This window comes from Brachyistius frenatus, unplaced genomic scaffold, assembly GCF_029030835.1.
Source record: "Brachyistius frenatus isolate BFR_SWC_R1_liver_20210118 unplaced genomic scaffold, ASM2903083v1 Contig_52, whole genome shotgun sequence".
NCBI lineage: Eukaryota > Metazoa > Chordata > Actinopteri > Embiotocidae > Brachyistius > Brachyistius frenatus.
Genome location: NW_027210651.1, coordinates 839,038 through 866,185, shown reverse-complemented (window position 1 = coordinate 866,185; position 27,148 = coordinate 839,038). Strand labels below are relative to the sequence as shown.

Here is a 27,148-nt window from a genome sequence, read left to right as displayed (position 1 = left end):
CCTCCTTTTGTTTTATTCACAGGGCAGAGAAGAAGGAGAGATCGAGGCTAAAGACAGTCAGAGTGACGAGGTCTCAGGACAGATTGGTGAGTGGCGACCTTTCTTATAATCCCTAAAATTAACACCACAGGAACGTCACAAAATCACACGTTTCAGTTACAGCACACCCTCCTAGAACGCCACAAGTACTAGTGCACGTATCACTATTCAAAACAAACAGTTTATTACACCATCGAACAGATTGCATCGTCATAAAAGTAACACAGTAATCAAGACAACCACTTGTTAGTGTGGACGGGTAACTATTCATGAAAGACTAATTCAAAGTACATACATTTCTATTATGTATCCAGATATTTGAGATCTAAAAGTTCAGTCTGAGTTCACAGGCGAGGCACCAACGTGACTTTAATCACACTTCACACGGGGTGATGATGAGAGCTGACACACGAGTTTAACACGAGCTATTGATATCACCGTGTTGTCGGCTCGCTCTCTCACTCTCCCTCTGTTTTCTTCACACTGTGTGAATCAGCAACTCTGCAATCAGCAGCTCTGCGTGGTGAACAGATGATAATTAAAAATGATCTCACACACACACACACACGGTGTATCCACCGACACCATGCTTTGAAAAGGAGTGCAATTAAGTCTTAGCTCACTCAAACAATGTGTGTGTGTGTGTGTGTGTGTGTGTGTGTGTGTGTGTGTGTGTGTGTGTGTGTGTGTGTGTGTGTGTGTGTGTGTGTGTGTGTGTGTGTGTGTGTGTGTGTGTGTGTGTGTTGCTAAGAGAGCCCCTGATCGTTCAAAGAGGGCTTCTGCTGATAACACTCAGGATGCAGTTATGAGGATCTTCAGTGTGATGATTAATGCTTTCTCTCTCTGTGTGTCTCTGTAGGATCAGGATGATAAAGGTAGGTATTCTCTTCATCGCTGACACCTGCTGGTCAGTGTATTTAACTGCAGCTCTAACCAAAAGCTGACTGCCACTCCTGTACGGTGTCAGTTTTAACCCTTAATATAATTTTAAATCTTCCCTCAATGTGCTCCTCCTCAGTCCTGCTCGGGGATGGAGGGAGAGGAGCAGGAGGAAGATGAGAATGTGCACTGTAAAGTTTGCATAAGGCTTCTGTGCAGGATGGTTCTGTTTATTCACCTCAATATTCTAACAATATGTCGACTTTTTAATGACAGCTAACATAGAAAATCTGCGGCTCAAAGCCAGCCAGCAGCCAAATGTGAAAAACTCTGCAGTAGTCCGTTAAAATAACTGGTCAGTGGTGGTTTAAAACAATAGTCAGGTGATGTTGGGGGATGAATTTGTTGTCCTGAACAAAATACATTCTAATGTATGAGGCCTCATCAGTCTGAGGGGGGACTTCCAATATTGCAGCATATGTGGCACAAATTCCCTCATTTCTATTCTTTTTATACTAAAAACAATGTAAATTTGTAGGATACCCACTTGCAGAAACAACTTAAGTCTCATATTAGTTAAATCATTATGCTTTAAGTAAAAGCATCACATTTGGCTTGAGACTTCAAATTTGGATCACAAGCTGGAAGTGTGGAGTCTTTTAAAATGTCCTCAGCTCCGCGTGAGGGAAACAAATCTTCCAACTTTATGAAATCGAATCCTAAATTTCTGCAGAACACTTTTAAAATGATTTCATGACATGAGGAAATGTACAACATTGATATCCAATTTATATGCTTTTCTGAGGAATCTTAAGTCTTTCGTTGTAGAAATCTTGAGTAGTTAACTGTAATCTGTTGGAGGCTGTAATGTTCAGGCATTGTACAATGCCTACAATGTACTCTGGATTAGCTCACATGGAAAATGGATAGGTGGGGTGATTGTATTTTTTTATAAACTGCCTGTGATTGTGAGACAGAACGAATGCAAGTTTGTTTGTATCTGTGTGTTTGTATGCGTGTGTGTTGCTGACTCTGACCTGTCTTGTCCTTCCAGAGCTGGTAACCTCTGGCACCAGCGATAGTGAGAGTAGTTCCTGTAAGTCTAGACCCTCCTCTGTCGTCCTCTATCTTTCTTTCTTTAATCTCTTTCTCCCTCTTCCTACCACTTCTTTTTTTTTTTTTGGTTGAATTTTGTTTTAAACCTCAGCTGCTTAATGCAGCTGCTGGTCTGTCTGTCTGTCTGTCTGTCTGTCTGTCTGTCTGTGTGTGTGTGTGTGTGTGTGTGTGTGTGTGTGTGTGTGTGTGTGTGTGTGTGTGTGTGTGTGTGTGTGTGTGTGTGTGTGTGTGTGTGTGTGTGTGTGTGTGTGTGTGTGTGTTTCTCTCTGTGTGTGCCGGTGGGTGTGTGGTATACATACATGCACATGTGTACTCGTGTGCGGTGATTATTGTGGTTTTATGTGCATGAGGGTGTTGGTGTGCAAGTTGCCTTTCTCTGATTCTCCAGCCTGCTTTTCCAGAGCAGTTGAAGAAGTCTGTTCCAAAAGTAGAAAAAGGGTAAGAAGTCCGTAATCCATGCACTGTGCCTCTAAATGTGTGCATCATTTCTGTTTGTCCCAACAGCGGGCCAGGAGGAGACCTTCCTCACCTACCAACCTGTCATGCAACAGGAAGGTCAGTATCTAACTCCTCATCCTCATTATATATCATATATTTGAGGTTTGTTGGAGGGTTTAATCCACTGAGGCCACTCACCAGCATGCATGCACTAATAATGAGGACAAATAAGCACGTATGTAAACCTGCAGTCCCCCTCCACCCACTGTTTGGGTGTTTGTGAACTTCTTTTGGATGTTCGAGCTTCACTGTACACAATGATGTATGTTCGGTTTGACACTAAAAGGCTTCTTTCAAATCCGTCTGCTTTGTGTGAAAAGTTTCTTTGTGCTCATCTAAAATGAAACAGCTGATGTGGAAACTGGAAGGCTGCATTGCACAGTCACTCCGAATGGACTTTGAGAGATGCAGGAGACATCTTATGTCATGTGTGTAAACTCTTGATATAAGTGGAGGCATATTGTAGTTTTAAGAAAACCTTTTCAAATTGTTATTTCAGGCAGAATATTTTGACTCTCAACATAACTGGAGGGGATCTTTAATTTGTAATGATTGATTTTAACAGAAAAAAAAACAACAGTTGAGTAATTGCAAAACTTAAAGTATCTGCAGCTTGTTTAGCCTCTTAAACCTCACTGAAGCTGTTGTGGGTTGGTCAATACAAACTCGTGATTTGCAGCCAAACTTTTTTTTTTTTTTTTTTTTCATCCTTTTGGAAATCCAAAATGTTACTAAAATACCAAATACTGTAAGTGTGTTAAATGAAGAGTCAGTTCAAGCTGATACAGATTACATAAAATAATATCTTTAACCTTAAACCTGCAGAAATTAAAATGTTCTTTGTCACTTGAGGAAAAGCAAAACAAGCAGTGAACACAAAAATGGACTCGTTAGAAATATACTTAGTTCACCTTTAATGCTTCTGTGTTGCTGCTGCTTAACTCAACTGTCTATGTGTGTATCAACCTTTTTTTCTCAGTTAATTACACACGGCCGGTCATCATTCTTGGACCGATGAAGGATCGGGTCAACGATGACCTCATCTCTGAGTTCCCTGACAAGTTCGGCTCCTGCGTTCCACGTGAGTTTCTTGATTTCACTATCGTGGAACTTTGAACATTGAAGGCAACCTCATTAACCTCGACCATAAAACATAATATTTAAACTATAAAACCATGTTTAAGATACTGACACATTAAACTGATGGTAGGTTTTGTTGTATATTTTTTATAATATTGTTATGAACTCACTGGAAGTTGATGATTAACTTATGTTTTTTTGTTTTTTTTTAAATAAAACAAAACTGAAAGGCAACTTTATCCCACTTTTATGCCTTTTCATTGTTACCGGCTTGCTTAACAGACAGCTTGAAAATGAAACATGGGTCCCAAAGAAAAATGTAAATCGACAATTAAAAGTTAATTAAAAGAAAAATAAATATATTTCAATTTCTTGAAAAAAGAAATCTGCAAATAAGTCAGATGTGAGAGGGACTCTGAAGCTCCTACTACCATAGCATCTGCTGTCATTTTTTTTTGTATTCTATTCTGAACAGTAAAGAGCTCCAAATAGTAAGCTAAGCTGTGTACGAGTTGTCTGCCAGTATACATTCATACCTCTGATCCTCAGACACAACGCGGCCGCGGCGAGACTACGAGGTGGACGGCAGAGATTACCACTTCATGTCCTCCAGAGAGCTCATGGAGCAAGAGATTCAGGAACACAAGTTCATCGAGGCCGGACAGTATAACAACCATCTGTATGGAACCAGCATACAGTCTGTCAAAGAGGTCGCTGATAAGGTGAGACGGAGAAAACCTAAATGGAGGAGAGGACAAGTACTGCAGAGGAGATTGATGATCGATTGAGGGCCCAGTGTATAGAGTTGTCTGACTGCCTCTCCGTCTGACTCGCTTTCTGTCTCTCAGGGGAAACACTGCATACTGGACGTATCAGGGAATGCGATAAAGCGTCTCCAGCTGGCAGGCCTCCATCCCATCGCTATCCTCATTAGACCACGAAATGTCGACAACATCCTGTAAGTGACGTGAATATCAACACGCCCGCCGTAACATTAACAACAACCTGTATTATACACCTGTAACAAAAGGCATTCAGTGGCTCTTTTCTGAGCTTTCTATCATATCATATGAACCACATTAGCAGACAGGAGGCTCTTCAGTTAATACTCTTAAGTCACTTCTCTTGCATGTGGGCTTAAAATTTGAACCCAAACATTCGTTCTTGCTACAGAAACACCACAGGGTTCATTGAGTAGCTGTTGCCGGTATCACGCGGTCATCAAATGTGAGGCTAACATGACTGAGAGTATACAAGTCCTAAGAGTGATCAAATATTTCAACATCTACATCTCTGCGACAGCTCAGCAGGTTACAGAAGCAGCTGCTGTTTTTTCAGCTGCCGTTCCAAAGTCAAATATTTGATTTCAAGCTCAAAAGTATCCTAATCTGAATACGCTAATATGATGCAATTTAAGGTGCATCCTCCAAGTATCACTGGAAGTGAGATAATCAATATTTTATGAGTATGATAAACATCCACGTGTTAGCTAAAGAGCATGCAACAGTGTACGTAGCGGGAACATGAAAGTAAAATGCTCCCTGTCAGATTATTAGCTCAGAATTACAGTGTTCTTTCGGCAGTTTAAACTACAACCAGCATAAAACAAAACCTGCAAAATGACCTGTGGGTGGCAGTAAAGTGTTACACAATAGGTTGTAAATGAGAAATATGATATAATATAATTTCTGCAAATTTTTGCCGCTCTATCACTGACTAAACACCTCTGTTGGTGCTGCAGGTACTTTTCAGGCATCGACAAAATTGACACTGACATGAAATGACATTAATTACATTTTTGTGCATCATGCAGAAAAATCAGTTCACGTTTGAACTGAGGGAACTCAAATCCCAAGTCGTCAAAAGTCACACCATCAGACAGGATAATTACGTGCTTTATTTCTAAAACATTTGTTTGATTTTTTTTTTTTTTTTGTCCATATATACACTGTAAGCTGTCTGCAGGTTGGTTAATGCTGCAATGCTTTGCAATTCTCGTTCAGTCATGTTGGTGCAACTCCGCGGTGACAAATGTTAAACGTCATCAAGTCATTCAACCGCTGTTTAACTTCACAGTAGAATCAGTGAGGTTACCGAGACATGAAAAAAACACTCTTTACATTATTTTCCTGTGTCTTTAAATTTGATCTGTTAGCTTGAATTAGCATCGTCTCTCTTTCCGCAGAGAGATGAACAAGCGTTTAACTGAGGAGCAGGCGAGGAAGACCTTCGACCGAGCTGTCAAACTGGAGCACGAATTCACAGAGTTCTTCACCGGTTAGTCTCCCTGCAAGCACACGTGCACATACGAGTCGGTGCCGCCCTTCTGTGTGCACCTTAACTCCTTCGTTTTCTGAGTGATGTTTATGGTTCTGTGTGGGAAACTGAAGCAGAAGTCAGTTTTTGTATTGATTTCCAGAAGTATTCCACCACAGTTCAAATAGAAACTATTAAAAAGTACGGCTGCAAAAGTTGGGTAGACTCATGGTTAAAATTATTATCGTTATCATGCAAAACCAAACTATGTGCCGTCATTTTTTTACTCTTACATTTTTTTCCTAAAGTAAGTTTTTATTCTTATACACGTTACATCTGATTAAATTCTTCACAGGAAAAAACATCAAATTCTATAAGGTATTTTTTTTAAATATTTAATTAAGACATTATATCTTCACTCATTTTTATGTAAAGTAAGCATGACCAACACAAGAGATTCGGTCGGTGACACAATTCATACATTCGGAAGTTTTCATATATTTTATTAGAATTTTCAAAGTATATCTTGGCTAAAGCACATTAACACGAGCCAAGTTTGTGATACAGTTTATTTTTCCACTGGAGGTGGTTGGTGGTGGTCTTAAAACCGAAAATAACTCATTGTTAAGCCTCGGGTGCAGCGGGATCAAGCTGTGAAACCCGACACTGATATATTATCACCTTTGAAGTTGATATGGAAAACATGTTAACACACAGTGTCTCATTTACACAGTTACAAATCATCATTTGTAAGTAGTTTTTTTTTTTTGGCCAAGTTAAAAATTCACTCTCTTTAAGTTCTGTTTTTGGTCTCCACCGGGAGACCGAAAGGGAAAGATTTGTGTCTGTAGCAGAGAAGTTCTTCACCGTGTTCACCAGGGAGTCTCTGATCGTGTTCTTTGACTTGTTAACACATCTTTGGGTGATTCATTTCTTCCTCTTTTTCTCTCTGTTGCAGGTATAGTCCAGGGTTTGTCTCTCGAGGAGGTTTACTCGCAGGTGAAGCAGATCATAGAGGAGCAGTCTGGTCCTTACATCTGGGTGCCCACCAAGGAGCGACTCTGAATAAACACACACATGCGGCATATTCACGCACACATCACTCTTCTTCACACTTCCTACTCATCTAATTTTCTATTATCAGCCTGCTTCCTCTCTCTCTCTCTCTCTCTCTCTCTCTCTCTCTCTCTCTTACACACATCACTACACCCATTTACACAAGCACATAAAGTCGGATGAGGCTGGGACTATCTGGGACTGCTACTTCCGGAAGTGGGAGGAGCACATGTCTGTCCAGCAGCCTATTGGTGGATCTTCCTACAGCTCGGTTCCTTAATGTTTAAGGAGGTGGTTCAAATCAAGGCGACATGTACCATTATCTGATTTGATTTCATTATTGTTCTTCTTATTGTTGTTGTCGTTGTTGTTTTCATATTAACGAAGGGTAATGCACATTCATGTATGGGTTTGTAATGATAATATTGTCACCAAGAGGCAGACTTTTGCACGCTGTAGCTTTAAGAGCATGTTTTTGGGACAAAATCTTGATCTCCTTTCCCGTCCGTCTGTCTCTCCTCACGGCATCTCTCCTGCTTGGAGTTTCTCTTTCTTGTCTTTTTTCTACCTTTCTCTAATCGCTCATCCCCTCTTTTCCTCCCTCTCTGTTTTGACTATCCACAGACTTTAGATATGAAGTGAAAATGATTATTACAATTAGAATATTCCCCCCAGCATTTTTTGGCATCGAGGGCCAAAATATATAACTATAGTACAATTACTGTTTAGAGATGTAGCACAAAGCATAATCATAAACAGCTTAGAATTTGTGCGATTGAGTTACTCGTTAATAATTATTGTAGCAAGTAGAAATTTTCAATCAGAACTTAAAAAGAAAACTTAGATTGCTTTAAAATAGATAAAATACAGAATGTTCTATCACCATTTTGGTTTTGGAGAGACGAAAAAGATCCTCCATGCCGTCCACTTGGAGCTCTGGGCCTGTATTTATCAAATTTCGGAGAATTCTGTTTTAGTTTTTCACTAATAGATTAGAACCGATTTGTCAGGCGTCACAATACTCGTTACAGACAGAGAAACATGGGAGAGGAGCTCTTATGTGATGACGTAAGTAACCAGATGAATGCTAAGAGCAGGAATAACCAGTCGGAGACAAGGGTTTAGCCTACATCTGCACTATTGTTCAATGTTTTCACGAAATCCTTATCGCCATCTTCATGACAATAATCTAATTTATTTACAAAAAACAATCAAAGACCATTTTTAAGTCACATGCATTTAATAAGTAGCTTTAGTTTGTGAATATAGTCGTAAAACTGAAGGAATTTTACTTTTGCCTTTCACTTTCATCCAAAATATTACTCAGCAACTTGCTAAATACAGGCCCAGAATCTGTGTTAAAGAAACTTGGCTGTGTTTTGTCCACTTCTTCATCCCTTTAGGACTTCTCTGCCTTTCTTCCCACCGCCTCTCCTCTTCCTCCTCTCTGTCTCACGCCTTCATCTCTCTCCTCCTCTCCTCTCCACATCCACCGTGTGTGACATTAGTGGAGCACTCAGACATTAAACAGTGTATCATCTTCTTCATCAATGCTATTATCACGATCATAATCATCAGCATCATCTTTACAGCTTTCCTTCTTACTGTAGTTGCACTAATGAGGGCTGGTTTCTTAAAAGCATCTTGGCGCGACAGAGCTGATACCATCCCAGTGTTTCTGGTTTTTGGATATGATGATATGATACACTCCCTTTTATTTTACTGACTATTACTGTATGCAGGTTTGAAGAGAAGTCAGGGAACAGCTTTCGGTGAAGGTTTTTGCGGTTATCTCATTTGCTGTATATCATGCTGTTGTTCGGACTAATTCGCTGCATTGCTCTTTTTCCAACAGGTTTTGTCATGATGGATTTATAAGTAGGAGCCTTCAGACTCCCTAACACAGTGCCGTGTGTGACCTCAGCACTTCATATGTTACTGCGTGGTACAGTTATGGTTATTGAGTTGTTGTTTTTTTTTAACCTATAATCCAGATCATTGTAGCTTCAAAGGTGTTTTCATGATCCTACAGATGTCTACTTTCTGCCTAGAAGACAAAACGTTAGCCCAGGGCTGAACCAGTGTTTCAATCCAACGCTGCTGCAGGTCACACAGCTTGGACAGCAGATGTAAAGGTACAAAGAGGAGTTCCATATTTTTTTTTTTTTTTAAGGAGCTGCAACAATAACAGTACAAGATGCCAGCTCAGTTAGTCATGTGACCCCTTGTTTTGTACATCCGCTAGCTGTAGCAGTCTTTCCAGAGTCTCTGCTGCTCGTAGCAAAGACTGAGGAAAAGCTCACTTGAACACAAAATGTACTTAACTTCACTCACGCTGAAGACTAAAAAGAAAAAAAAAAATCCTCACGAGATCTTTTCATCTTTTTCAGCACTGCAGCTGCTTTAATATCAGTTTTTCTTTTTTTATTAGGCCATTTAAAGCAACATTATGCAACTATTTTACCTTATATTCAATTGAATTAATACCTTCAGAATCATTTTGACAGTACACTAACTTGTAATAGGAGACAGCGTCACCTTCATTCCCACTCTGCATTACCGCCTTTATGCACTTTGCAACGTGGGTTAACTATGTGCAAATCTTCTGGGAAAAGTGCACAACACTTCCCAATCCCATGCATTCTGCCTTGACGTGTGTGTACACCGCGATTTCTAATTTGTATTGATATTATGATTTTGTGTGATAACTGCTTATGGCCACAGAGGCCACTGTTGCTGGTGCTATAGCAAAAGTTGCATAAAGTTCTTTTTGGGATGGGCATTTAAAGCAAAAACACTATTCACTAGTGGGAACCACTATTAGAAGGCAGTTAGAAAACAGCTTGTAGGTGCATTCACGCCCCCGTCTGGCGGTAATAATGCATTACTACTAGGTGCCTCTAAAAACAAGGGAAATAAGACAAGACGATAGTTCCATAAACTTAAATCTTTTAATTTTTTAACGTCTATTAGCAAATTCAAGAATTACAGTGAACAGTTAAACAGTTTTAGTAGATTGAATAGTGTTATGGAGCATTGTTTGTACCAGTGTGTCTCTGTTTGTATGATGTATAAGGACACCCGCTGGCGACGCAGTTTACATCTTACAGTTGCTTTCTCGCTGCACCACTGATCGACTGTTCGTGGCAGGATCAACGGTGAATGTCAACACAACTTTTGTTTGTTTACAAAAAAAATTCCACAGAGCGCCTTTCATGTGTCACAGTCATTGTGAAGAAATGTTTTAAACGCAGAAAGCAGACATCTGTGAGAACCGTGTGCCCGCTAACAGGTAAAAATGTGACGCTTTCGACGCCATGTGAGCGACCGACAGAGTAACATACTGAGTGCTGAGGTCAGGAATCATCCTCAGACATGAGGAAAAGAATCTGTTTCAGATGCCAAGATGCTTTTAGTGACGCAGCCCATGTATGGACCTTGTCAGCCACCTACTCCCCATCTCCACCCTCAACCCCGAGGCGACTCCTCCAAGCTGACTGGAGACCAGAGACGTACAGAAAGACTGTTCTGTCAACAGAGTAGCTCTTAGATCCAAATGAGTTCTTTTGACCACATGTGTTTTGAAAGCTTTAAGTGTTTTGTCACAGAATGTTCAGCTAAACTAAAATTTCCTCCCGTCTGTAATCCTCACTGATTGGAGTAGATGAGTGGTGTTTGTCAGATGACAGAACCGGACTCTCTATATGACTCTGGCTGTGTGTTTTAGCCAGGGGACCATGCCACTGTCTGTTAGAGTAAAGCACTGATGCAAAGAATCTATTACAGAGATGGATCTATATCTAACATATTATAATATTTATCCCTGCTCTAACTGCCTATTTTGGTAAAAAAAAATAAAAATAAAAGTCTTTATTGAGATTTACTGAAATCCATCGACCGATGACCAGAGACCATTATTCTTTGTTTGCGTTGTGGAATGTGTATGAATGTGGATATTGTATAATAACTGTAAATATGAACATATTTTCCTTTACTTTCACCTCTACTGTGGGTTTATAGTGGATCTCTCTTGATGTTTAATGTGGCTCTCTTTAGCAGCGACTCTATTTTGATTTGCGATCCATCCTGAGAGGGTAATTTGTTGCACAGCAGTAAAACGGAAACGTGATAACAGCACAAAGCACAGAAACACATGATACAGTTAATACAAAATAAAAGTATGTCCAAAAAACAGAGAATACAAAGCACAACATCAAAATATGTTCAAGCTTGAATGAAAATATGAAATATAACATTCGTGGAGCCTGAATGGGTGTAGTGTTTGTCACTATTTTGTTCAGTTTATTGGCAGAGGTGGCAGTGGTTTACAGGATTTTTTTATGATTGTTAGTTTTGGCTAAAGGGGCTCTAAAAAGAGGGCTCGAAGGCAGTTTGTTGATTGGAATTTACACGTTTTCACAGAGTTGGCACATTACATCGGTAAGCCTCCACTTCACGGTCCTAAAAAACAAAACAAATGTATACATGCTAAAAATTGAAATATAATCTAGATGAAAAAAAAAAAGTTGCATGTATTGGAGTGAGAAATTCAGTCAGCAATGAAGAAGAAAGAATGTGTGCTGGGGGGGGGGGGGGGGGGGGGGGGGGGGGGGGGGGGGGGGGGGGGGGGGGGGGGGGGGGGGGGGGGGGGGGGGGGGGGGGGGGGGGGGGGGGGGGGGGGGGGGGGGGGGGGGGGGGGGGGGGGGGGGGGGGGGGGGGGGGGGGGGGGGGGGGGGGGGGGGAGTCACTGAAGACTCCTGAAATCGAATCAAGATCTCCATTGTTTTTATGTTGTTGTTCCCGTCTTCCATGTTGCCTTTTAATCTTTTAAGCATAGACTCATAGGATGACATCTCAGCCATTGTGTTTGCTCAGTCTTTCAAATCCAAAGCTTTTTTTTTTCCAATTTGTCAAAAATAATTCTGGAAGCTGTGATAGTCTCTTTTTGCCCTCAGATATCACATTTTTACATTTTAAGTTTATGCGCTGAAAACTAATCAAATCACATATTATTTTGAGGAAACCTCCAGTAAAACATATGATACATTTACTGGAAATGACAGATGTTAACTACTGTAAATGAGGACAAAAGCACTCAGGCATACATGAAGGTAGTAATGAATAAAAAAATAAAAAAAAAAGATTATATGGCAGGTGATATGTCAAAGTCAAATGTCAAAAAAGTTGTTTTAGCTTTATTTCACTATTTTATTTAACTGAACAAAGCATCTCTGCGGCCAGCAATCCTCTCCACAGATATCTGTAGCCTCTGTCGTTACGTCAGGTCCAAGGTTCACATGATCACACTCCTTCAGTTCATCCGGTCTTTCGGTTCAAATCACCTGTTATCTGGTGATGAGGGGTAAATATCCTGCAGTAAATGACTGTCAGAAAAAAACCCAGATATAAATTATAGTACAAATGTAAGCTGGCAGGAAGAGAAAACCCTGCCAGGAAAAAAAAACTGTAAAACTGTTATATGATCTGTAAATGGCTTATACAAATCTCTTTATATGGATAATACCTGCACACCTTGCAGCATCTGCTGTACGTGTTCAGGACAGTGAGGAACAGACAATTAAGCTGTTTCAACATTTTCATATGAAGAAAAATGTGGATCCAAGCTGTTTCCACTGACGACAATTGTAAATCATCTTCCAGGTTTGAGAGACATTTGAGATGGAGTGGATTCCCAGGTCAGCTGATCTTTACACGTCGACTGGAAATAGCATCGTCCTGACACCTCGGTTTGGCTGTCACCTCCATGTGATCCTCACTCTGTCACATTGTGTCCTGCGAATGTTGCAGCAGCATAAATGTAAACTGTATCAACAGACTGCCCATTGCTGCAGTCAGATATACTGGACTAATAATTACTCTACATTCCACTTTTAAAATGCCACTCTGTTTTTATGCATAGCGCCGTAGATATTGCAGCTGTTGTTGCTCTTTATTATTAATATTCACCATTTGTATTTTTAATCACCAGTTTAGTCCAGACTGAAACATGCCAGATTCACTGATTATTTTGTTTAACAAATGTAAAAAAAAAAATGTTTTAAATGCCCTCATCACGTTAATATGCTAACGACGGTGCACATGTGAGCGTGTTAAAGTTGCCATTAAGTTTAAAGTACATCGGTGCCACGACAGTTAAGTCTTTATAAAGTTTATAGTTCCTGTCACCTTTACTCGGAAATGTTTGATGCTGTAGTTTGAATCTGAACATTGCGATCTCAGCAATTGTAGTTTTTTTATGACGAGGCCGCCTTCCTGTGTTTCACTGAAAGGCTGCAGAAATATTTTAGGACCATAATCCTGTATCCTCATTTCCTGCAGTAATTATTCAGTGAGATGCTTCTTTGGAGAAGCTGTCAGGAGTCGTTTATACTGCTGTTCTCTCTAGTAACTCTTTTACTAACTTTTTTTTCTTTGTACAGTGCCTCTCCACAAACCCATTTACCATGAATGACTTTATCTTAATACAGTATTCCTTTACTCATATGTACATGTGGGGGACATAGACCACAGAGGTTGGTCTTTGTCAAATTAATTTGACTTTTCTGAACACGGCAGCATGGTGGTGCAGCCCAAACGTCAGCTGGGATAGGATCCAGCTCCCCGCGACCCTGTTCAGGGTGAAGTGGGTATAGATAATGAATGGATGGATGCTCTGAACATTTTGATGTGGTATTTTCCAAAGTTACAGTCCTTTAAACACAAAGTTCTCGACTTGTGTTTCCATGCTGATCTGAGGGACGGTAACACAATGAGGTGGTTTTCTAGTCAAATAAGTTTTAGGAACAGTCATAAGTTTCACTCCTTTATTCTTGTGAGCCTGAAAGTTTAATTATTTTAGGGCAATTTTGTTTGTATTCAACCAGTCTTGCACTGAAATATTTCAAGGAAAATAACTGACTTTGGTTTACGTTTCACTTTATTATTTCCAATTTATGTTTCACCTTCAGAGGAAATATTGTCCTTTTTTACAATTAGGGTTACTTGTAACTTGTAAATTAAGAAAAAAAAAAAAACTGGTAAAAGTATTAAATCCAACAGATTAAAGCAGTGGATCCCATTATTGTTGGCTTGTGACTTGGCTTGTTTTATAATATCTTTTTATATTTTACTCATAATTTTGACATTGTGATGCAGGGCACATACCCTCTGACCCACCAGAGCACCCACTTCAATTCCTTTTTTTTTAGAGACACATTACTTTTGATAGCTCATTCTATTGTATTGCAGATTTTCTGCAACTGGGAATAACTGATATTATCATACTTGTTTCTACACAACAACCCCCCCCCCCTTTGAGACGAGATGAGGTCAAAGTTATTGGTGAAAGCAAGTAAACAGGCTCCTTGTCTCTGTGTTTTTTCGTCCCAGCAGCCAGAGCAGTGAGTCAGCCACCAACAGCCTCACTGTGTTGGCCTGAATCCCTCCTTTCCTTTTGCCCATCAGTGGAAAAGCACATGATTCGAGGAGAGGAGTGAGGGGAAAGCAGAGGTGGGGTCCGAAGTGTAAAAGCCCTCTCTGTCCAGACTTTGGCCTGCAGCCAGGCAGCGGCAGCAGAGACGTGTCAGGTAAACCAGGGAGGCACGCTTCAGAAACTCCACTCTGAGCCTCAAAAACTCAAGCTAAGAGTCCTGTGATCCCTGAGTGACGTGTTGTAGGGGACTGAGTTCTAAATTGGTTCAAATACAGCCTTCACGAGAGGACTTTAAGCTGAGTCTCGGAGATAAAAGGAGGACTTTGACTCCGGGCTCATCCTATAAAGTGGAGGGGAGGGAAAGGGAGGCTATTTCATCCACTAGAGAGGGAGTGAGAAGGAAGCCATGGCCATGTGGAAGACAGTGGGAGCTCTACTGCTAATACTACATACTGGTAAGAACTGATTTTTAAACTTGGATTTTATGTAAATGTACACAAAAGGTTTCATCAATGAAGATGTTTTTTATTCAGTGTTTTTTGTGGCTCTGCATCTTGTCATGTCACAAGTAGGCTGCAGTACAGCACATTGGAAACTGTTGAGGTTCTAAAGAAACACTTCTTCAGCAAGAATGTTAATGAGAAAACACAAACTGTGGATGTATCCGACTCATTGTTTTCTTCATTACATTAATGGTTCCCATCCTTTTGACTTTTGAAACTTTAAAGTAAACTAATGTCTCCTAATGACCCAATGTCACTTTAAGGTAGTTTGACAATACAATGCGATATAAAACACATCAGAAAAAATTTACAATCTTTTTCTATTTTGTTATTCATTTTTTGACCCTTTTGAGGTCCCGACTCCAAGGTTGAGAACCACAGTGCTGAGGTAGAAAGTGCAGTGGAAATGTCAGATTAGTATTTGAGATAACAGGTTTGGTTTTAATTAATCATTTGGTGAAATAGTTCAAAAACAGAATGATAAGCGGTCTCTGCATCTGTCTGTCCCTCAGTGTTTGGCCAGATCAAATGGTGCACCGTCTCAGAGCCGGAGCAGCGGAAATGTCTGGCCATGTCGCAGGCTTTCTCCGTAGCCTCCATCCGTCCCACCCTCAGCTGCGTCAGCGGACCGACGGTCGAGGGCTGCGCTCAGAAACTGCAGGTTGGATTTGGATAACAGTAACATTTCAAATCTCATAAAACTCTATATGTTTGATTAATTTGCATCGTTTGGGAAAGCAGAGAACTCATTTAAAGCTGATAAAATACTTAAAGTGGCAGAACACACAATCAGATAACCAGATAAACTATGGACAATTGCAATAAACTTGTTGATAAGTGAACTGTTATCAGATGGTACAAAGCACACTGGGTTGCTTGTGACAATTACACAATTGGAGGTTTCTGATCAAAAAACAGGATGTCCCAGTTTCCAGAAGAGTGAAACACAAGCATGAATAATATCTAACTCTCACAATATTCTCCCATATTTATTTTTTGGATATCGTTAATCTTTTTTCTTTGCTGTATTTTTGCAGACAAAAGAAGCTGATGCCTTATCCATGTTCGCCTCCGATATCTACAAACTGGGAAAGACCTCTTCCTTTAAGATGGCTGCCAGTGAATCAAATGGCGGCTGTAAGGCTCAACGCAAACTTAATAACTATTATGTTGTGGGAATTCAGTCTCTGCGACCAGGAGAGGGTGGATAGGTCTTTTTTTTTTACTTTACAAATATTAAGAAGTGGGGATGAACAGAAAGAAATTAGTTCCTCCCTAAAACTAACATGAGCAAATACTGATGATGAGTTTCAGTGACTTAAGTTGATGGGTTTAATATTTGTGCTGGTGATCGAGTTAATGTAGTCTAGACACAGGTTTCCTGCCAAAATATTATGAGAGACTCAAAACACAGACAAATCCAATGAAAGAAACTTACAAGGAATGCTTGAGAGGGAAACATGAGTGAAGGAGTGTAAGCAGGGTGAGAAAGATGAGTGATATTTGAATTTAAATGCTCCTCCTCAGTGAGAAACTTCAGCAAAACTGGTTAGCTCATACAATGTGAGGTGTTTTAGTGTTTAAAGGAATAGTTTAACATTTTATTTGCTTTTTTTTTTTTTTTGCCATATCTGCAAAGTAAGCAGCTCATCTTAGCATGAAGACAGGACAAAACAGCTTGTTAGCAAGTAGGCTTGCTGTTTTGTCCTGTCTTCATGCTAAAATACAATACCCCCTCTAAAACACAAATTCTATATATTATGTCTTGTTTGTTTAATCCAAAGAAATATTTTGGTAAAAATGTCCATTTTTGATTCTTTTTTGAAGTTATGAAGTCACGTTTAGCTCTTTTCCTCCGGATATATCAAATATTATTTTCATCATTTATATCTTCTAGTTTTGACTAGTTTTCTAAATCTAACAGTCATCATATCCCACACGAATATCCTTTTTTTTTTTATAATCAGTAAACATAACATGTAGCCTATAATGTGTTAATGTGTATGATGACACATCAGCTTGAGCTAATCTTGAAATCATGGATAAATTGGAGTTATTTTTTTACAAGCATGTTCCTACTTATGACACATCAATTATAGTTCTGCATTGCATGTTGGAAATTGCAAAACTGGCTGTACTTTGATATCCTAGATCTTATATCAGTTCCCTGAAGAGTGCAGAGTGTCTCAAGTGTGCATGGAAGTCATTTTGGTTTACAGTATGTGTGTGTTAACACCAGTTCTGTTGACGTCTCAGCTACCACCACCTACTACGCTGTTGCTGTGGTGAAGAAAGCAAACTCCAACATCAATATCAACAACCTGGCTGGAAAGAGGAGCTGCCACACCGGGAAAGGCCGAACCGCCGGCTGGAATATGCCTTTAGGATACTTCATCGACCAAGGCTACATGTCTGTGATGGGCTGCAACATCGTACAGGGTAAGAAAGACAGGGTTATGGTTTCAATATAAACTGGACTAGAGAGACAAACACACAATAGCCTACAGTTAAAAGGAGAGAACTAGGAATTTGATTAATTGGGAACAGGTGAGCACAACAGGAAATACAGCCATTTTGATGGTGCTGGGCTTTTCCTGCTATTACCAGTATGAAAACACTAACGCAGCACACAGGAGGCCCTCTAACAGATTTGTAAGTGACAGACTGAACTATACATGGACCAAAATTGCATTGTTATATTTCCTACATATTTTTCAATCTCAACATAAAAATGCTAGAGCTTGTGCTTTGGTAATTATGATGCCTGATTCTGACACCATAATTACATAAAAGCTAGTGTCTTAGTATTTTTGGGACATTACATGGATTCTTTATTCAGCTACTGTATCTGTTGAGCAACATGTAAATGGTTATTATGGTTCACAGAACTGACTGAGTTTGCCTCAGATGCATCTTCATTATGTCAAAGCAAGAAATAATCATTCTGTTATTTTAAGAAAAACCCTATAAAGAATCAAAATGTGCATTCAGAGCAAAGTTACAAAATATTTGACAGGAAATAAACAATAGCCACTTCAGTGGGTGCATTTTCCTACAGTATACATTTATACAATGTAGAATGCACATGACAGACAGTAAAAAAAAATGTTATGTTCGTGATCAGGTGTGGCAAATTTCTTCAACGCGAGTTGCATCCCTGGAGCTAACCAGCCCGGTGATCCTGCGTCTCTGTGTCAGCTGTGCAAAGGAGACGGCAGGGGAAACCACAAATGTGAGATGACCAACAACGAGATGTACTACAGCTATGAAGGAGCTTTCAGGTACCACACGTTCATACTCTTCACACTTTACACTTTCACACACAGAGGTTACAGTTCTGCACAACTTTAAGTATACAACCAAGATGAACGCTTTACATTTAAGCTTAAATCAACAAAAACACTTGCTCGACTGTGTCACAATTATGCATAAACATGTTAAGCGTGTTTTCAGTTTGTTTTATTATGGGATATTTGTTTTGTTTCATTGTTTTAATGCTAAACTCAATCTAAAGGACAGTTTTACCCCTAAACCATGTGGTTTAGGAAAATAAAACCTCATTGTAATAACATGGTCAGGATTAGTAAGCAGAACTACCCGATTCGTGTCAGCAAAAGAAGGTCAGCAAATAGTTTAAACAAATCCATGTTCCTTTTTTGTGGTCTCGAACCCTTTTTTTCATTTCATCAAATTAATCTTTCACATAACTTTTGTCATTGAAACACTGTCCTCTGGTGGACTGGAGAGTGTATTACATGCTATGGCTTGATACAAGGATGGCTAAACTAAGCTGTGTTACTGCAGGTGGTAGCTTTATACATATTTCTATAGACAGTGGTGTTGAAGTACTAATCTTACTTTCTCTCTTTTATTATTCTGATACGAAATGCAAGAGTTAACAAGTGAAACGCATGTACACAGAGCTGCAAAAATAGTCTCACGTTTCTGAATGTTCGGACGAACAGTGGAAACTTCTTAGCTGATAAAACAGAAAATAAAGAAAGAGACACAATGATTTGTGTCTTTTGTGTTGATATTATCGACATTAGATTTATGAAAAGAAAAAAAAAAAACCACATGAGGGGCCACTGCCAGAGAGAGAGAGGCACGGGTCAGCTTAAATCAGCTGGTGTTAGCAACATCTTAAAAGAAAAATCTGAGGAACAAAAACCCTTTAGCTGGCGTGAAATTCTGCAAATATCTTTCCTTTTTAAATCTCACCATGTCCTGTTTTTGTGTTTGCTTTCTGTAGGTGTTTGGTTGAAGATGCAGGAGAGGTGGCCTTCATCAAACACACAACCGTGGGGGACAACTCTGATGGTAACGTCTTAGTTAAGGATAGACAGAAATGAGTTGGTCATTACAGCAACTAGTGAACCGTTCAGCCACGTTGTAGTCGCCCTTTAGCTTGTCTGCGTATCTGTTGTTGTTGTCTGACCAGTTATTTCTTTACCAGGAAGTGGCCCAGATTGGGCACAACCTCTGCACTCAGCGGATTATCAGCTGTTGTGTCGTGATGGCACCAGAGCGCCTGTCTCTGACTGGAAAAGATGCCACCTGGTCCGCGTCCCATCTCGTGGCATCGTGATCAGCAGTGACGTCACTCCCTCGGTGGTGTTTAACCTGCTGAAGGACGGTCTGGTAAGTTTAAACACGCTCTACGTAGGAACACCGACAGACAGGAGCACAGGGGAGATGCAATAATTGTTTACATATAGAAGAGAAAAAAAAAATCACAGCACATGTTCAAATGATTTTCTTTAAAGGATTCATCGTGTTGCAGTCCATTGTTTACATGAAAAGTAACACAAAATTGTTGTGTGAATGACAAAGAAGAGCTCATAAGAGAAGCTAAATCTACTTTTTCACCTCCACGTATGCATCTGATTGCCGTGGGAAGTGGGCTTGAAAGATGCAAAAACACGTGACTCATCATCCTACCCCGTTATCAAGCTGTTGAGTTGAGCTTCAGGTGCAAAAATACCTAAGACACCGCGATGCGCTCAGAGATTTAACCACTTTACCTTCTAGGTGTGGTCATTTATTCCCACTGTGAGATTCTATGTCGAGGACAGATTTTAATTGTAACCTTCTGTTTGCAGGAGAGGTCAAGATTCGACATGTTCTCGTCTTCGGCTTACGGAGGAGGAACTGTGCTTTTCTCTGAGTCGGCCACCATGTTTCAGGGGGTCGAGACAGAAGACTCCAAGAAGTGGATGGGTGAAATCTATTATAACGCTCTGAGAGCCATGGACTGTAACCCTGAAGGTGAAGCATGTCGCCTATGTACCGCTTTTAAAAAAAAATGATCATGACAAAAAAGGGCACTACCAAATTACAATAACAAATTATTTTCTGAATATTAGACTATTTTTGTTTGGAGCAATCATGGCTTTCTTAGCTTCTGTATGAAATGAATTCATGCATCTCTATTCCTGACAGTCTGGTGTACCTGTCAACCCATTCATTTGGTCTTCACCACCCACCCGTCTGTCTGTTTATATAATAGATATCCCACGCGTCTTCCGGTGGTGTGTGTTGTCCAGCAGCGAGCAGCAGAAGTGCGCTGACATGGGCGTGGCCTTTAAAAATAAAGGTCTGACTCCGATCATCAACTGTGTCTACGGGGACTCAGTGACCGACTGCATGAACAGAATCAAGGTAACAGATGTTTGTTGCCGCGGTTCAGCTGCAGCGGTATTCGCTCACTTCAAATTAAAACACAAGTGGAAATGCCACAGAAAATGTTCCGTCTGCCGTTCTTCTCGTCCAACATAAACATTTTGAATACTGATTGTTTCAGTTTGTGTTATTATAGATTCCAAGACAGGTACTAAACTGGATTTATTTACAGTCTTTGAAACGGTGTTAACTCAGATGATCACATTCAGTTGTAAATTATTTTTTTTTAAAAAGCAACTTAAAAATATTCAGCAGAGAAATGACAAAATATGCAAGTCACACCTGATTACTTTGATTTTAAGTCTCGTATTAGTTATTGTAAAGCAATTGATAAATATTTTTAATGAGACCATATCCATGCTGGCAGGGTATATACTTAGGCATCGTAGTACTTTCAGCTATATGCTAACAAAACTATACCAACACGGTTCAACATTTTGTTTTAGCTTTGTAGCATACTAACACTTGCTAATTAACATTAAGGCTAATGGAAAAGTCACAAACCAAAATGTTGGACAGATTAATATTCAAACTTTATAATAGCACCAAACTAATTACTCTGAAGGGGATTGTAAAAGTGTGCTCAGAATTTCATTATGATTAACTGTCAATCTGCCGGTGAGGGAGAAGTCAAGTAGGATTAATCCTCTTGGGACAATGAATATGTGCTCTGAAGTTCATTGCAGGTTGTGCTGTAGTTGTTGAGATATTTAGACCAAACAATCGCAGACTTTGCCATCCACATACACAAGAATCTGTCTGTATCTTCACTGTCGTTACTTCCTGTGACAGTTGCGTAATGTAAAGTGGCGTTACAGATAGTTGAGGGGACATAATGAGTTGTTTAGAACTCGAAACACAAAGTTTAAGACTTGGACTTCATGACGAGTACTCCTGAAAATGATTTCCCCCCCTTGTGACAAACACATCTTTTGCAAATGAACCAAATTGTTCCTTTTTTTTTCTGGCAGTTCTGGCATCTTGACCTCAGTTCTTCCTTTAAATGTTTGTGTAGAACAACGAGGCCGACGCCATCACTCTGGACGGAGGTTACATCTACACAGCGGGCAAAGACTACGGCTTGGTCCCTGCGGCTGCCGAGAGCTACACAGGTAAACACACAAACAAAGATACGGTCATGCATTCTGGTTTCCAAGACGACAAGCTCTCACACAGATGTGATTTTTGTTGTTGTTGTTGTTGTTGTTTTCTCTCCAGATGACCGCGATGGCTCCACGTACTACGCGGTTGCAGTGGTGAAAAAGAGTAGCCTCGACATTCGTAACCTTGACGACCTGCGTGGCCGTCGCTCCTGTCACACCGGATACGGTCGCACGGCTGGCTGGAACATTCCCGTTTCAACGCTGATGGAGAAAGGCCTGATCAACCTTCAGCGCTGTGAGATACCCCAGGGTCAGTATGAGTGCGTGTTCGTGTTGGGCGTGTGAGCTGGTCTGTTGAACTCCCTCTTTTTGTAGAAATCCACCGGACAAATACTCAAAACTGTGAGCATTTCTAGGAACCGCACATTTTCATTTAGTGAGTTTGTACAATCTACAAAAATTGCAGAACATGTACAACGTCTCTTCAAAATGTTTGTTTTGTATGACTGCTGGTTCTCTAACTGTTGTTGTTTATGTGTATTGTTTTTTGTTTATTTTTATGATGCGTAGCGGTGGGCGGGTTCTTCAAGCAGAGCTGTGTACCAGGTGCCAATCAGCCCGGTTTCCCCAGCAACCTGTGTGGTCTGTGTGTGGGAGACAGCTCAGGACAGAACAAATGCGAGAAGGGCAAAGACTTGTACGATGGGTACAACGGTGCCTTCAGGTACTGAAAACATCCCGAACCCCTGCACGTCATCAGGGTGGCATGTTTTACTGGAGTTGTGAACTGAGAGAAGCTAGTTGTTGTTGTTTTTTTTTAAACAGTGCGCACAGTAATACTTAAAGCCAATGTGAAAATATAGTGATGATGTGAGAGGCATCGCTTGCAGTGATGAACCTACAGAGAATTATCTCCTCAATGCCATCAGCTTTACGTATCTGTATAACGCGTCGGCTGGCCCTTAACTTTGCTGCTTTGGTTCACACTCGCTGCTCTCATAATGTTTCCAGTCGCTGCAGGCAGCTGTTTTCAACCTCTTTACGCTTCCATTCACAGCTGGCAGACACGGTCAGATACAAGCTGGTGAACATAGTGGAGCATTTTGCACCTAAAGACCCAGGGGTTGGTAGAGATCACAAACAGAGCGGGAAAAAAAGAGTGAATGTGTTGTACTTATTCACCAGGTGCTGCAATTCATGGCCAGAAAAGCCTTTTTTCTAATAGTTCATGTCTGTAAAAATGTTAACCAGACACTTCCACTAGGATACTTACATAACAATTTTTTTTTTTTTTTGGTATAATGTACTTTCAATCCACAAAGGTTTTATATTTGAAAAAACTGAGCCAAGAAAACCTATTTTTATTTGCCTAAAGAAACACTAATATAATTGTGCAGTCAACTGCACAATGTGGAAATGAATCCAGAAGCGAAGATGCTCTTTTTTGCTCACGCAATCGACATGTAAAGTCAGTGAGTGGCCACCATCTTTGAATCTGCTATCCAGTTTGTATAGTAGTTTAAATGGGTCTGTGTATCTGTTTATTCAGGTGTTTGGCAGAGGGAAAAGGAGATGTGGCTTTTGTCAAGCACTCTACTGTCTTCCAAAACACCGATCGTGAGTAACTCAATGGTGCAAAATGTTCTCCTCTTTAACAGCTCATCATTTTTAAGGGAGTAAGTAACGACCTCTCTTTGTGTGTTCAATCAGGTCATTTGTCTGATTCCTGGGCTCAAGATCTCCGGTCTACAAATTTCCAGCTGCTCTGTTCTCAGGGAACTAAAGCCGAAGTCTCACAGTACAAATACTGTAACCTGGCCAGAGTCCCTTCCCACGCTGTGATGGTACGACCCGACACCAACATCCACGCTGTGTATGGACTTCTGGACCGCGCACAGGTAACAGTGTTCGTGTGTATGAACTGTATAGTAATTCTAAACAGTGAGAGATTTGGGATTCTTGGTGATGCATTCAAGAACCCTCTGACATCTCAGAATTCATATTCGGCTGCCAAAAAGCATCTCAGGGATTGTTGAACAATCAAATCCAAAAGACATGATGAGAACGTGTTCTTTGGAGTGGTGGGTCTAATTCTTTATTGTATTATATAATTGATTAAAATATATATATATATATATACTTTCTTGTACTGTCTTTTAGAAAGCATGTGCTTTCTGTTTTGGAGAAAATTCCAGAACAAAGCAGATATAAAGCAAACCTACAGCATTTCCGTCTATGTGAAATTGAATGCAGTTTACAACGGATCATATGATATGTCCTCCCATAAAAATATATGTATCACTTAAACAAGCATATGGAAGACATATAACAGGAAGAGTATAATATATAAACATATAAATATATGATAGTTTCTTATGTTAGCAAAATTGCTGTCTCGGGACCATGTATCACTGAACGCACTATCAATGAGTTTTTGAAGATTACATACCTTTGACCTTTAACCTTTGACCAATAAAAAAGAAAGAAAATAAGGTGGCAAAATGTTCACTGTGATCCATAACAATAGTTTTTTTTTTTTGTTTTTTTTTAAAAGCTAGATTGAATTTTACATGAGTGGGCATTAATGGCTAACTGTAATGTAAGAAATCAGTTTTGTAGCTCATTGTGGGGTGTTTCTTAATTTTTTTGTCCATTTATCTCTCTCTGTCTCTCCGTAGACATATTTTGGCAGTGACACGAGTCCTGAGTTCAGGATGTTTGACTCGATGGGCTACGAAGGCACAGATCTGGTTTTCAAAGACTCCACCGTTCGCCTGGTGGGCGTCGGTGACATGAAGACCTACCAGCAGTGGCTGGGTCAGGGCTACATGGACTCGCTGGTCGACATGGAGTGCAGCTCATCGAGTGCAGGTAAAAAAAAATTTTAAAAAAAAGTATTAACGGTTCTGCCGCGACAAATTTGTATGACATAAAATGGGCACCGTGTCTCAGAGGCCGGTGTCAGAGTGGTTCTCTAATATTTTCTGATTTCACTCTGTATTGCAGTGATGTCGTCTGCCTGGCTGCTGCTGATGGCCCTGTTCAGCTTCATGCTGACCAACCCCTGGATGTAAACACATGACTTCATCTCCTCTCCACTTTTTCTCTAGTTCCTTTCCCTTTTTCTTTTTTGACATTTCCTGCATCCTTCCCCTTTTATCTCTCATATTGCAGACACTCCATGTCTGCCTTTTTTTTTTTCTTCCCCCTCTTTCTTTCAACACTTTTCTAACATGAATGCTCTAAGGTTTGAACCTTCCTGGTTGCTGTCCAATCAAATCGCCCGTCACAACTTCAGCCCAGTCCGGTTTAGCGCTGCTGTTCTGGGAGACATTTCTACCTGATCGTATGATAATTAGAAGACAGCACGTAGGAGCTGCCTTTTGGTTTAAACGGAGCTCGTCTTGAAGCAAATGAGCCACAACGTCTCTCGTCTTTGTGGCGGAGATGTGAGTTAGGAACCGAACGTCTTTCAGCCAGTCGTGAATTAGATGAAGGTGTTGCTGCCACGTTGTTTACTAAAGGTGAGCTGCCATATCAGTGCGTATGCTGTCACCTGTTACATTGCTCTAGTGGGTAGTGCAACCCTGTCTCTTCAAAGTTTGTTTAAAAAAAAAAAAGAAGAAGCAATTGGATTTTAAACCTCATAAGAGTTGTTGAAAATGTTTTAAGTTCTGGTTGAGCAAGTAACAACAAGAGAGAAAATATCATGTTTGTCATTTGTTGTGAACTGAACCGTTTAAAGCCCCAACAACCTGGTTCTTGCTGAAAGAAAACATTTTCCCATGACACCTTTAAAACTGCATTGATTTCGCCAGTTGTAACTGACTCTAAATCGGCTCTCCTGTTTTCAAAGGCTTCATGTGAACGTAGAAGTCGGATTGTTGCTCCGCTCTGTGAATTCAGCTTTTCCTGGCTGTGTTTCTACTATAAGCTATTGCCATATCAGTGAATATGCACTAGTGTTACCTCCACGCGGAGCTGTGCTGGGGATTGTGTGATGATGAGTGACTGAGTGTCCGTCCACGGGCTGTCTGCTTCATGTATTCTCCTCAAACCGAGAAGAACCAATCGGGAGGCTAAATAATCCGATCAGGCCTGCAGCTGCACATTAAACATCTTTTGCTGTGTAGATTTTTTTTTTTTTTAATTATTGTTACTAGTCTGGTGCTTTTGGGTTGGAAATAATTTATCAGCAGATAGTCAACATACTTCCCGGCATTCAGCCATTTTTCACACCGTTTGCATTACTTTATACATTAATGAAGTGAGTGAAACGGACGGTGGTCGGGTTCCATCAGATTTGGGGAGAACGTGAAGAAAACATCCTGTGATTTGTGATGGAGAGTGAATGAGTTTTTTGTTTGTCCGGATGGCTTAGGTCAAAGAGAACTTTGCGTTAACCTAAGAAATAAAACAAGCTTTATTTTGCTGGTGTGATTTCAAATTTTCAATGTAAAAGACAAATGAGTTTTATTTGCAGTTTGTTTGACTTGCATTTAAGAAATTAACAAAATTTGAGTTGAAGGGTTTTGGCTCGATTTCCTGTGCAACAGTATTAAAGGAATAAAGTGAAATTAAAAGACAACAATTATTTATACTTGACTGTTCTGAGCTAAACAAAACAGATCACGTCTTCGAACCCAAACAACTCTCTTCACGAACACCTCTTTCTAGCGCAGACTAACCTTCTTGTCCTATCTGCTGTAGTTCCTGCTGCTCGATGCCGTTTCTCGTTTTAAAATGTTTGATTGGATGTTTATTTTCCTATGTTAAGAGATTTATTTTTATATGAAGTTCAGGTGCCATATCAGTGTATATGTACTGACTCATGCTGTCAGAAACTAATGCCTTCTCTTCCTCCTGATAGAGATTTATTTCGATGTGCAATGCCATAACATGTAACTAATATTTAGTTGCCAGGCCAGTGCGTCTGCATAAGTATTGCTACATACAGCTGCTGACTTCAGCTGTTTTCTGTGCTTTTCAAATGAAATAAAGCTATGCCCTGCAGAACACATCGTGTTTACTGATTCTTAATTATTCAAAGTGTCGTTCATGTTAGTTTTCTGCACGTTTTAAAGTGTTTCTCTTCACGAGGATCTTTGTCGCGTGGCAGTTCTGTAATAGGTCTTTAACTCGAGCTACAACTCCTACGAACACGTCGTCTCCATTTCCAAGCACACTGAATTGCCCCCGTGCACGAAACGTACAACGTGAAATTCCTCGAACAATAACAGCCTAGTCAATTCATCATAAAGTAATTGGGTCAAGCTGTTGTCAAGGCCGCAGCGCACTATTACGCACAGATCCAGGACAAACAGGCCACTCGAGTACAGATGATGCAGGTGTTTGACATTAATACCACTCTTATCGATATACAAATTGGGTGTTAAAAGTCTTCAACATCTCTTATCAACGCCCTGCTGTCGTTGTGAAAGCAAATGTACAAAGAACTCGAAGGCAGTCGTCTGCGGACTTCACCCCGTCTTACTCTGCACTCG

At 40.2% G+C, this 27,148-nt stretch overlaps 2 protein-coding genes across 8 annotated transcripts in view; both read left to right on the top strand.

Moving 5' to 3' along the window:
- LOC138624495 (discs large homolog 1-like protein) overlaps positions 1–10,841 on the top strand; it is a 102,646-nt gene extending 91,805 nt beyond the window's left edge. For 6 of the 7 annotated variants that reach the window (XM_069704746.1, XM_069704748.1, XM_069704750.1 and 3 more), the window contains 9 exons: positions 23–86; positions 899–914; positions 1,973–2,014; positions 2,539–2,589; positions 3,512–3,613; positions 4,162–4,334; positions 4,461–4,570; positions 5,798–5,889; positions 6,827–10,841. In XM_069704746.1, coding sequence (XP_069560847.1) covers positions 23–86; positions 899–914; positions 1,973–2,014; positions 2,539–2,589; positions 3,512–3,613; positions 4,162–4,334; positions 4,461–4,570; positions 5,798–5,889; positions 6,827–6,933 — 757 coding nt within the window. In that variant the 3' untranslated portion in view covers positions 6,934–10,841. The remainder of the gene's footprint in view (positions 1–22; positions 87–898; positions 915–1,972; positions 2,015–2,538; positions 2,590–3,511; positions 3,614–4,161; positions 4,335–4,460; positions 4,571–5,797; positions 5,890–6,826) is intronic. The other variant, XM_069704747.1, reaches the window with a different exon arrangement.
- An 829-nt stretch (positions 10,842–11,670) lies between these two features.
- meltf (melanotransferrin) lies at positions 11,671–26,662 on the top strand. The gene is made up of 16 exons (XM_069704754.1): positions 11,671–14,811; positions 15,372–15,520; positions 15,897–15,996; positions 17,116–17,298; positions 17,984–18,140; positions 19,112–19,179; positions 19,316–19,500; positions 19,962–20,127; positions 20,369–20,520; positions 21,557–21,653; positions 21,760–21,954; positions 22,215–22,368; positions 23,194–23,261; positions 23,355–23,542; positions 24,323–24,515; positions 24,651–26,662. Exons 1-16 carry the CDS (start codon positions 14,763–14,765, stop codon positions 24,716–24,718), a joined length of 2,172 nt encoding a protein of 723 aa, XP_069560855.1. The 5' UTR covers positions 11,671–14,762; the 3' UTR covers positions 24,719–26,662.
- The last annotated feature ends 486 nt before the right edge of the window (positions 26,663–27,148 follow it).